At 40.9% G+C, this 12,067-nt stretch overlaps 2 protein-coding genes across 5 annotated transcripts in view; one reads left to right on the top strand and one right to left on the bottom strand.

Annotated features, from left to right (window-relative positions):
• LOC308457706 (uncharacterized protein) overlaps window positions 1–12,067 on the bottom strand; it is a 40,896-nt gene that overhangs the window by 1,150 nt on the left and 27,679 nt on the right. For 2 of the 3 annotated variants that reach the window (XR_013977066.1, XM_080971841.1), the window contains one exon: window positions 6,701–6,833. Coding sequence is in view for 2 of the 3 variants with exons in the window: in XM_080971841.1 (XP_080827967.1) it covers window positions 6,701–6,833 (133 nt within the window). In the remaining variant the exon portion in view is untranslated. Of the gene's footprint in view, window positions 1–4,122; window positions 6,325–6,700; window positions 6,834–12,067 lie in introns of those variants that run through there. The other variant, XM_080971840.1, reaches the window with a different exon arrangement.
• The window catches only part of MYH9 (myosin heavy chain 9), an 84,617-nt gene that overhangs the window by 57,506 nt on the left and 15,044 nt on the right, over window positions 1–12,067 (top strand). For both annotated transcript variants that reach the window (XM_080971663.1, XM_080971662.1), the window contains exons 11-23: window positions 496–614; window positions 1,467–1,619; window positions 2,604–2,777; window positions 3,268–3,441; window positions 3,999–4,113; window positions 6,368–6,561; window positions 7,495–7,616; window positions 8,054–8,123; window positions 8,699–8,859; window positions 9,477–9,585; window positions 9,843–9,974; window positions 10,574–10,780; window positions 11,028–11,165. In XM_080971663.1, the coding sequence (XP_080827789.1) occupies window positions 496–614; window positions 1,467–1,619; window positions 2,604–2,777; window positions 3,268–3,441; window positions 3,999–4,113; window positions 6,368–6,561; window positions 7,495–7,616; window positions 8,054–8,123; window positions 8,699–8,859; window positions 9,477–9,585; window positions 9,843–9,974; window positions 10,574–10,780; window positions 11,028–11,165 (1,868 nt within the window). The remainder of the gene's footprint in view (window positions 1–495; window positions 615–1,466; window positions 1,620–2,603; window positions 2,778–3,267; window positions 3,442–3,998; window positions 4,114–6,367; window positions 6,562–7,494; window positions 7,617–8,053; window positions 8,124–8,698; window positions 8,860–9,476; window positions 9,586–9,842; window positions 9,975–10,573; window positions 10,781–11,027; window positions 11,166–12,067) is intronic.

The raw sequence follows: 12,067 nt of genomic DNA, 5'->3' as shown, positions 1-12,067 counted from the left end.
TAACTCTGAATTTAGCACTTAAACTGATTTACACCTTGGTAAGCAGGCTTGTAACGGAGATATTTATTTGGTAGTGCAAGTCTGTCAATCAAAAACAGGCAGGGATTGTTGTCATCCTTTCCTAGAAAACCCAATAACTATTTTATGATCACATGTAACTCTCACTGTTCTTTCAATGTGGAACTCCTCATCCAGACAGTGACCAGACTTTTTCCTGCCTGGTTTCAGCAAGCTGCTACATACTTTGCCTTCAGATCATGCACTAAACCTAGAGTTTCTCTAACAAATGAGTGGCATACACAAAACAATAATCAACCCTCTGTATCTCTATCTGTAGCACACAAAGAACAATGGTTTCAGCTTTCCCTGTGTTTGAAAAGTTGTTAGGTTCCCTTAAGTGACACTCTGCAGAGCAGTGTACTTAAAAATACTCATTTTCACAGTAAAATGGAAGAAACAAATATTAAAACTTGACTTTTGCTTTCTCTCTTGTAGCTGCTCAGAAAGTTTCCCACCTTCTGGGTATCAATGTGACAGACTTCAGCAGAGGAATTCTCACCCCTCGTATCAAAGTGGGACGAGACTATGTCCAAAAGGCTCAAACTAAAGAGCAGGTATGTTTTGTACAGGTTTGCAACAAAGACAGTAAAGAATAAGCAGTATCTTTACACGGACATGTAGACAGATGATCAGTGGATCACATAAATGGTTCTAGAGACGGACCTGTCAAATAGGTTTTCAAGGAAATGAGCATGAGCTGTGTGTTGAGAGTTAGACTGCAGTCCTATTCACTGTAGTAAGTCCTGTTGAATGCCGTGGAGCTTACTTTCAACTGAAGGTGCATAGGAATGTATTTCAAGTCTTTAAAGGGTGAATTCCCAACTGGTCCTAACTAGAGTCATTCTGTGAAGCTCCATATTGGAACAATGCAAAGAGTAGTAGTTGGGAATGTAAAGCTCTGGTGTTCATGTTTCTTTCCTGCGCCCATGCACATCCCACACCCCACCCAGCAACATTCTGTATGCGTGCTGCTGCCAGTATGGTGTGTACAAACAGGATGAAAGCTGAAAAGTTCCAAAAGCCTTTAAAAAAATTACAAAAAACTTCCGTATTTGAAAGTAAGATAAGAATATTTGCAGATTATCTTTGCATAATTTAGTTGATTCAAGAAGATGATGTTCTGAAAAGTAAAAAAGCCATGATCTCACTGTTGGCGTCCATCAGGCCAGAGGGAATTTCTCCTGAACTGAGTTGCCTCTCTTCTTGCTTCAGGCTTTTATATGGTAGTACCAGCCCTGTAGCATTGGCTGACGCTTGCATGTTGTTTTGTAGAGGCGAGTATTTACGAAAGATTTAACTTTCTGACAATGATTCAGGCACTGCAACCTTAAATTTAACAATTGTGATAGTGTTTTTTTGCCATCTGGTTTGGGTTGTACATGTGACTTTTACCCCCTTTTTTTAAGGCTGACTTTGCCATTGAGGCTCTGGCTAAAGCCACTTATGAGCGCATGTTTCGTTGGCTGGTGATGCGTATCAACAAGGCACTGGATAAGACAAAGAGACAAGGAGCATCTTTCATAGGAATCCTTGATATTGCTGGCTTTGAAATCTTTGAGGTAAGTAAAGGGCAGCCGCACTTTTAAATTCCAACGTACTGTGTTTGCATGTTAGTGTTGCTCAAGGAGGGATGTCAACTAAGAACCTCCACTTGAACTGTGGTTCTTCCAGTTTCATCCCAGGGCTCAACCAGGAAGGAATGCAAGGGAGCCCACCTTTGATGTACTGGACCATAGTGTACTCGTATCACATAATTTTTCAGTGACCCCAGGAAGCAAGTAGGAACAAAATAGAATTCTTTTGAAGAGACGCTAGAGACATTCTTAAAGTCCAGTGTAAGCTCCTTTTCTGAAAGATTGTGGCTTAGATCTTAACTAGGCTTCCACAAATGGAAGGTCTCCTTCCATGGACTGAACCAAGATCCAGCAGAGCATCCCTCTAGCAGAAAGAGGAACAGGCAGTTTTTGCTGATCACCCCCCACCCTGCACTGTATCTTATTGTACCCCAGAGGTCCCCCCAACCCTCTAGACCAGGGGGGAAAGGGGGTGCATGGGATGGGAATTGGCAAATCTCGTTTCCCCCATCTACTGATGGGAACATTATGAGTGCAACTTCCCTCAGGGGACACTTCAGCCAACATGAGCAAACTTAGGGTCCGATCCTAGTTTTTCAATGTTAGATGTAATATTATGGTCTTGGTATGCCTGAAAAATCCAAAATGACTGTGTTTAAAAATGATTTTGGAACAAAATAAATAACCTTAATATAATGTTTTCTGTCAAATACTCTTTCTTTCAGTAAAGTAAGAATTGGCATGCAGGATTGCTGCTAAGTGGAGAGCAGATGTCTGCTGCTCCAAGTTTAGAATTGATGCTCAAATGAGTGCTGCTAAGCACCTAACAAGATGCCTTCTTCATCTCAGTAAATAAGGCAGTGGAGAAACTGTAGTTGAATGTTGGTTCAGAAATGGGGATACTAGTAGGTAACCGTTTGGTGGGCAGCATTCACCTAGACCTGTGTTGTTCTATTTTTCCGGAATTAGCTGAACTCATTTGAACAACTGTGCATTAACTACACGAATGAGAAGCTGCAACAGCTCTTCAACCACACCATGTTCATCCTGGAGCAAGAAGAATACCAGCGTGAGGGCATAGAATGGAACTTCATTGACTTTGGCCTGGATCTGCAGCCCTGCATTGATCTTATAGAAAAACCGGTGAGTGACTCATGCATCGTGTCCTGGGTAGTACAGAACAGTTATTGCAGTGAGCTTAAGGCCAGTGTGCACAAACCTCTTGATTTATGCTAAGAAGCTGAATTTATCTACATAAGTGTGGCCTATGAGCTTATGAGGCCACCACTTTGCTGCAGCGGAGGTAGTTGAATGTGGTTAGTTCCTAGGTATGAAACTGCCGGGGAACAGCATGTAAGCAGCCTTGGATTCCATGGTGGAAGGCACTAGGTTACAATTAAAAGATAATAAATTTAATTTGAATAAACTGGCAAAAACTCATTTAAATGTAGAATTCAAAAGTGGCATATAAAAGGAGCAAGAAATGGGATAGTTTAGAGACTGCTTATGGCCAATCTGGAAAGCTGCTTTGCTAAGAGCAATTGATAGATTTCATTTTGTGCGCTTTCTTTGTTCAAAACCATGAATCTTTATAGCAGTGCTGATTTCCACCTGCTTTCTTTTTTTAACACAGGCTGGACCTCCTGGCATCTTGGCCCTACTGGATGAAGAATGCTGGTTCCCCAAAGCTACTGATAAAAGCTTTGTGGAAAAGGTGGTGCAGGAGCAAGGCACTCATCCCAAGTTTCAGAAGCCAAAGCAGCTAAAAGACAAAGCTGATTTCTGCATTATGCACTATGCTGGCAAGGTAAGCCCTTGTATTTGTAGTAGAAAGAAAAGCAAAGGGGTGCTACTGAACTGTGGACAATTTAGGTCCTGCTGATTTGAGGGTTTGTTTTAGGCTAGTGAAAGCTATGTAGTGATCAAGTTCCACATTGGGAAAGGAAGCAGTGTGCTCCCATAAAGGTCTACAGCTTTCCATTTAATGGCAAGGCACATGAACTGTTGCGGATCCAGCCTTTCCGTTCTTCTCCTTACAGTGGCAGATTAAGCACTTGTTGACTAGCACTTCTGAGGTGCTCTGGATAATTCACATTGGTGGTATCCAACTAAGTCATAGCTGGAATAGACCCACTGAGATCAGTAACTTAAGTTTGTCATGACTTGAAGCCCATTGACTTATGTGATCTACTCTGAGTTAAATCATACAATAAACTATAATTAAGCTTCACCACTTAGTACAGTATTTCTAGAATCATGTTCCATTTCAAGAGTGTGGCAATCATAGTTTTGCCTCTTTTTCCTCAATACTGAGGCAAGGTTAATCTCTTGTAGCTAATATTAATGAATTAATTTCTTCTCTAGGTTGACTACAAAGCTGATGAGTGGCTGATGAAGAACATGGATCCCCTTAATGACAACATTGCTACTCTGCTACACCAGTCCTCTGATAAATTTGTTTCTGAACTGTGGAAAGATGGTATGTAACCAGATTTCTTGCATATTTTTCTTAGAGTGCTTATCCAATATCTTCAAGCACTTTATATATAGGGGCTTTCTACTCCCTTAAAATGTCAGTGATCAGTGTGATCCAAAACTTGTGTATGCTTTATTCTGAATACTATCCTCCTCCTGTTGCTGAACTGAGGAGAGATTGGAAAAGGGTCAAACTGTCAGGGGCAGGCAGCATTCCAGAATAACATTCAAACCGATGTTCCTTGTACTCTACCGCATCCAAATATGGGATGCAATGAGATGAAACCAAACATTGCCTCTAAGGATTTCTTTGCTTATTCCAGTGCCATTAGGTATCTTGCACTCTGGATTATCTGCTTTGACTCTCACTGTTACTATCTCTTTTCTTGGGTTTTTCTTTGACGTCTCTGTTGCAGAGATGCAGAACGTTCAGAGAGCCTATTTCTATCAACACTTTCCTATTCTTCATCTAGAACCAGGTGACTGAGAAACCCCGGGTGTCGTGTCGTGTGTGATTCCTTCTAGAGCCATGCAAGAAATGCTTCCAATAAATCTTATCTGCCCCTTTGCCATTCCTGCTTGTCTGTCTCATTCAGTCCCTCTGCTTTTTTGCTAGTAGACCCTCTTGGGCTTGGAAAATAACTGATCTTGTTAACAAGGTATGATCACACAGGCACAGCAACACAAAATACATGGATGGTACTGCTTTAGTGATTCATACAAATAACTATCTAAAATTACTGTATAAATTATTTTATTGCTAGTGGTGCCATATGGAGTGATGACCATATGTGGCTCTAATCTGAATATTTTTGTGTATGAGGAGCAGTAATTAGGTTCTCCAGTGGCTAAAGTTAGAACTATTAATGTTACTGATCCAAAGGATGCCGCTAATCACCCTGGATGAAGTTTCTGTTCAGAGAAATTACATATTTTGCTGCCTCTGTGCAGATTGCTGATGTTTAGCCATCAACTTTAAGAGAAGTTGCCAGTCAACTTTATGAATACTTTTCTTAAGATTCCATTCAGTAACACAACTTGTTTCTACATCAGTCTTGACTCTACTGTTGTTGGTTTTTTTGAGGGGGTTGAGGCATCATAATTTTAAGCACAAGTACATTATCCCTTAGCAATGATCTTGTCTTTCAGTCTCTAATGCAGTCCTCTTTTTTGACGTATTAAAGGTCTTCCTTTGAGTCTTTTCTTATTTTTTTTAGGGGAGAAAGAGCTTTTGACAGCCACATGCTCATTGAGCTATGTGAAGCAGTGGCTGGCTTGAGTGCACAATTCAGTGGTTTGGTGGATTGCATTTTTTAAAAACCTGATCTATCCCATTAGGCTCATTCTGATGATTAGAATGACTAATTTTGGTTGAACTATTTTTTGTCCATTGTTGTAATATTAAGAGAGGGGTTTAATCATCTTACATAATTTATTTCTTTTATGGCACATGGCGAACTGGTAAATAAAAGAATTGAACAAAAGGCTTAGTTGCTTTTAGCACTGAGGGACAGTTGCTGTGACATGCTAATACTAAACTGCCTCCTTGTGTCCAGTGAGACAAGTTGTTCCAGCTAAAACACACACACATTATAACATGGCACACTGGGCAGTGATTTCATAAATTCTATCATTTATGACCCATGGGATATACCAGGGACAGACTCCTTATCAGAGTGAGAAGGAGAAATGAATCTTGTTAATATATTTAGCTTACAGATGTTGTCTGGTATTAGAAAATGGATTTTTAGATTCTCTACACCAGGTCTGATCAAATATTTTAAATTTTACAGCAGGAACCCTGTAAAAAATTCCCAAGTGCAGTCTTGGTTTGACTGTTGACTGCTATAACTTTGTCTTACATAATTCCATTACTACTCATTGGAAAATGTTGAGTCTGTAGGGGCTAGCTTTGTGAGAAGTGATTTTCCTTTTTGGTTACATCAAGCATGAGAGAGAATATTTTGTCTAAATCAAACCCATTATGCCAGTTCTACTTTACTTCTAGACCTTGGCATAAAATTGCAGTTTAAAATCTCTCAGGCATGAGATGGATCTTAGTTTTAATAGTCGGCTGCTTTCTTCCCTCCTTGTTTTTGCCCAATACAAATGATGAATTGGTCCTCCACATCTGTAGAGGAGTGAAGCAAATGGATCCTGCAAACTCCTTTTATCCTTGTTGTATCCAGATATGTTAGGCATTCTCTCACCAAAGCTGTTTAGGGGAAAATATTAACAATCTGGTGTCTTTCCTCTAGTTGATCGCATAGTTGGGCTGGATCAGGTGGCTGGCATGTCAGACACAGCATTGCCTGGGGCCTTTAAGACCAGGAAGGGCATGTTCCGAACAGTAGGACAGCTGTACAAGGAGCAACTGGCCAAGCTGATGGCTACCCTGAGGAACACCAACCCCAACTTTGTCCGTTGCATCATCCCCAACCATGAGAAGAAGGTAATGCATATAAAAAGAAGCATTGTACTATATTCACATATCAGAAGTGACTTGAAGATTAATATAGATTGCCACTCTTGCCTGTATTATTGACTTCAGGGGTAGGGGATAATGAGGAAAAAAGCAGCTGTATCCCTACCTTTGTATGTGGCTGCTTTAACTTGTCTTGGAATTTTTCTTGTTGTTAATCCTTTGCGAGATATGCTGTGTTTACTCACTATATGACTATTACAAGGCACCTTTTCATTGCACTTGGAAAGATCTTTGCAAACCTAATGAGAAATAATGGCATTTACTTAGTACTAAAATAGTGAAGTATTTAATTATGCCCCAACTTTCCATTTTAAAGAACATCCTTAGTGACTTGCAGTGGGAGTAGGGGTTGAGAAATGAACATCCCCCCTCCCCATAAAAAAATACAGGAACAGTGTTTGTTGTTCACTGGCTGGCTTACAATAAACGAAACATACAGCCTGGAATCCAACACTGCATGTGTAGCCTTCTGCTTGCACAATAGGACAAGACAACTTGCAACATGGGGAAAAAATAGCCGCAACATAACGAAAGTAATCGTAATGAATAAATAAGATTTCGAAAATACACAACCAAACTAAACAATTTCCACACAAACCTCAAGATCTAAAATCTACAAAAACCCATCAGCAACAACCCACCGCCAAATCAACAACACCCCAGCCCAAGCGTCTGTTAAGTCGCCTCAGCTTTTGTAGCTGGAGTTATTCAGGGACCCAACCTCCCAGGCCAGATGGGAAAAGGCCTGCAAGGCAGGGATGTTGAAGCATGATTGAGACTAGGACTTCTCTTGGAGGGGTGCAATATAAGCTGCTAGAAATGCTCCTGTTGACTACCACCAGGGGATCCACAAGTATCTGCACTCATGTCCTATAATAAGAACCTGTCTTTTCTTCACAGGCTGGAAAACTGGATCCACATCTAGTTCTGGATCAGCTTCGTTGCAATGGAGTACTGGAGGGAATCCGTATCTGCAGGCAAGGCTTTCCCAACAGAGTTGTCTTCCAGGAGTTCAGACAAAGGTAAAACTGAGGCATTGGCTTTAATCTGCATGGTATTGAATGCATTGTGTGAAGTGCTCGTAGATTGTCAGAGGTCTCTGCATGTAGTTTGTAAAGAAAATTGTCTTGCCAGTTAGCAGTCTATTCTTCATAGGCGGCCCTTTAAAGCCCCTGGTCAGCCTCAAGTAGTGTCAGAGGCCCACTCAGTAGTTATATGGTGTTAGCAGGCCAGGGTCTTGCTTCCAGGACCACTTTCACAACTCTCTTTATCTGTGTTATCAGTAATACCCCAAAGAGATCTTCAGTTGCATTCCTGCTAAGTGTGTTGAGACTTGACTGGGTACCCTTCTTGACAATAGTGGTTGTTACATTGAGTTTACATGTACTTCATAAAAAAATTAGCCAAATACTCATACAAATATGAGCTAGTGATATAATGGTACCATCTTCCCTTTTAGATATGAGATCCTGACTCCAAATGCCATTCCCAAAGGGTTCATGGATGGAAAGCAAGCCTGTGTTCTGATGGTAAGTCCTCTTCTCCTGTTGCTGATAACGTAAGAAGGGATTAGGGGAGCAATATACAATCCATTAGGTAGACGTTTCAATAATTCATATTTAGTGTTCTTATGAAAAGTGTGCTTCTATTGATGACCTGCTGGACCTTGGCTTATCACTAATGAATCATTACTGTGGAGCAGTGTTCTTAAGTTGTTGCAATTTCAAGATGGAACTGGCATGCATCTGAATTCCACATTACCTCCTGATGGGTTTTTCATTCATGAGAAGGAGTATGTTTCAGGGCATGCTCTTCAACAATCACTGGTGACAGCAGCTCCTAAACCACATGCATTTTAAAGATGCACTTAAAGTGCAATCATAACCATGTCCTGTCAGGAGCAAGTCCTGTTGAATTACATGGGCATTACTCCCTGGTAGTAGGAATTAGGATTACAGCCTTGGATTAGCAGGAAAGCTCAGGTCTCTTTTATTTTCTTCAGTGGCATTAAGTCACCATGGAACAGTATATGTGTGAAGAAATACACCCCAATGCATTCGCTTCATTAATCAAGAATAAATATTTTCTTCTCATTGCCATTTAGATCAAAGCCTTGGAGCTGGATCCAAACCTTTACCGAATTGGACAGAGCAAAGTGTTTTTCCGAGCAGGTGTCCTTGCCCACCTTGAAGAAGAAAGAGATCTGAAAATCACAGATGTCATTATTGGGTTCCAAGCGTGTTGTAGAGGCTACTTGGCTAGAAAGTACGTTGAAAGTAATGTATAATCTTTCTTGTTAGCTAACATCTGCATCCAGTTGGCAATAAATTACTGGCATTCTGAATTCTAGATAACTTTGAAAAAACACTGTTTGGCCTTGGCTTATGATTTTCTAACAATTCAGGAAAGCTTGAGAGATTACTTCCAAGGTACACACAAGATGGAATATCTAAATTCCAGGATGCTGAGCTTTCTGAAGTTCCCTCTTTACTGTAAAGCTTACATTTGAATCAAAGTAAAATGTTACCACACTCTTAAGAATGAATAGGCTCTGGAACTTGCATCACAATTTGTACAAATACAAGAATAAAGCATCAAAATTATATTATGGAAAAGTGCTATGTGGTATGAACCCAGTAGGATAGAACTAGATTGAAATGGGAAATACGGAGTGACTGGTGATTGAGTCGTCTCCCCCCCCCAAAAAAAAAATGTTCACACAAATAGTGGTAAAAGACAAACAAAAGAAAGCAAACATAACGTTTGAATGGGAAAGGCATGATATAGTGGGGAAAGCAAATGAAATATTTTAATGTGGCTTTGTAAGTAAGGTATCTAGCTTTCATCTGACCCTCTGCTTTCCCCACCTCTTCCCATTACAGGGCTTTTGCCAAGCGCCAGCAGCAACTAACTGCAATGAAGGTACTCCAGAGGAATTGTGCTGCCTACTTGAAGCTTCGCAACTGGCAATGGTGGAGGCTGTTTACAAAGGTACTAATCGGAGGAAGGATTCAGTGATAGGAAGTTAGGCTTCAGAGCCAAACAAAAGCATGTCATCCTCTCCCTTAAAGGCACTGTCTCCGGTTCCATGTCCTGTGTTGCATACTTAGGATCGGCCCTCCTTCCAATGGACTTTGTTGGCCATTAGGAGGGACACCAGGGCTCTGAAACTCTGTGCAAGACAAAGCAAGTGTTCTGCAGCTGGCTGATAAGCGTGGGTAACTTGTGCTCCAATTGATTCCCTGCAGGTGAAGCCTTTGCTGCAAGTGAGCAGGCAGGAGGAGGAGATGCTGGCCAAAGAAGAAGAGTTGGTCAAAGTCAAGGAAAGGCAGCTGGCTGCAGAAAACAGAGTGTCTGAAATGGAAAATCTCCAGTCACAGGTGAATAGATGGTTGTCCTTCATAAAAGTGGCCGATCAGCTCCTTTGTTACACATATGTGCTTGAAAGTCATGTCATCATAGCTGATCTTGAATAGTGTTTTGTAAGTGAATGGTTCTTTGAAGCACACTGCACATTGGGGGCACAAGCTAAAGAGCTTGGGCACAGGCCCATGGCAGAATGCATATATGCTAATTTATATGTATAGCTGCCTCTGGACAAATTATAATAGTGGGTGGCTTAAGGTCTCGCCAGCATTGTGCTGTAAGCAAAGTTGTTATTATTTTTTAATAAGTTTAAAGAACGGGGTGGAAGGGGGCAGGAAATACAGGCCCTGGCACACAAAATGGGCCTTGGACCCTCTGGGCCATCCTGCTAACAATGTACAAAGGTGTAATCAGGTTTGAATCTGAACTTCATGTCTGATAGAGAAGGAATTGTATAAAGCTTTTAATTCAAAATGTAGTGTAGTGTAATATCCTGCAGACTTCCACTTCTTTTTCAATGCACCATTGTGTGAATAAAATCCAGCAGGTTTTTAAAAAATAGCTGATAACAGAAGCCTCAGATTGACTTAAGAGATGTGTTTGTTTTGTGCAGCTCATGTCAGAAAAGATGCAGCTGCAAGAGCAGTTGCAAGCAGAAATTGAACTCTGTGCTGAGGCTGAAGAGATCAGAGCTCGCCTGCAAACAAAGAAACAGGAGCTAGAGGAGATCTGTCATGACTTGGAGGCAAGAGTGGAGGAAGAGGAGGAGCGGTGCCAGCATCTGCAAACTGAGAAAAAGAAAATGCAGCAGAACATTCAGGTAATGGGCTATAATTTAACACTCAGCAGCTGTTACAGTCTTTGGTACATAGTGGCGTCTCAGTAGGAAGTGTAGAAAATGATGCTGCTTCAGGTAAACCCTGGGACCATGTTTGCTTGCTCATCTCATGACTAGCTGTTGATATGCATAGACCAATGTATGGCCTCGTGACCATTTTAAAAGTATGGTAAGCGGTCCAATGTTTATCTAGCTAATAAATGCATATATTCTCTTGTTCCTTGTACAGGAACTTGAAGAGCAATTGGAGGAAGAGGAAAGTGCCAGACAAAAGTTACAGCTGGAGAAAGTGACCACTGAAGCAAAATTGAAGAAGCTGGAGGAAGATCTGATAGTTTTTGAAGATCAGAACTGCAAACTGGCCAAGGTAAAGCAGAAACAGAGCTCCCATGTAGTGGGATGATAGGAGGAAGGAAATATAGACAGCATCCATGAGAACTGAGGTGCTCTTGTTATTGGCTTTCTTTGGCATGTTGGTGCCACCTGACAGAGATTACTAAAGATATACTTTGCATGAAGGAGCTGATATTCTATCCACGTGCAATTTCATTGGCCTACTGGACAGATACCATCTTCATATCACTTTTCTGAAAGAGTTCATGCAACCTGGGATTTCCCCTCACCCCTGGCACTCCCAGCTTCATCTAGAGTTGCAGCCGAGTTTTCGTGAGCAAGCTATTAGGAAATCATAGCTGTGTCCAAATTGGAATGTTCTAATTTGGATAGAAAATAACATATTGTTGTACTGGTTCCAGTAAAAGGATTTTTTAATTTTAGCAAGTCTGTTCTAGAAGAACCCTGTCAAAGGACTGGAAGAGTCAAAGTACTATTTTAATTCAGCCCCTGTGCTGAACAGCAGGACCACCCACACACCAACCCTTTGCAAATTAATCAGATTTTTTGCTGCATTTTGCATGAGCCCAGGAATACATAGAATAATGTCTGAATAACTGTACCTTGGTTGAAAAAGCAAGGCAGAACTACTTAGTAGAAAAAAATGGATCAACATTAATGGTTGAAAAGTACTCACAATTCCTTTAAAACTAAGAGAGCATATAAGGAGTTGCCTCTTCCCCCAACCAGGGCATAGTTATCTAATCTTTGAAAATGGCCCAATTTGCACTCTTTAGTTTTCTTTTCATACCTACCTTAAGTAATGTTTTCTCTTGGTTTGCTGGAGTGAAATTAACCTTAACATTGGTGTGGCTATAATGCTAAGGGTTATGATCTTTTTCCTCCATTCACGAGCGGGAAGGAAAGAAATTAGAA

This window comes from Podarcis pityusensis (assembly GCF_964106645.2).
Source record: "Podarcis pityusensis genome assembly, chromosome: 10".
In the NCBI taxonomy this organism is placed as follows: domain Eukaryota; kingdom Metazoa; phylum Chordata; class Lepidosauria; order Squamata; family Lacertidae; genus Podarcis; species Podarcis pityusensis.
The sequence above is the reverse complement of the archived record's forward strand: the minus strand, read 5'-3'. Positions and strand labels throughout refer to the sequence as shown.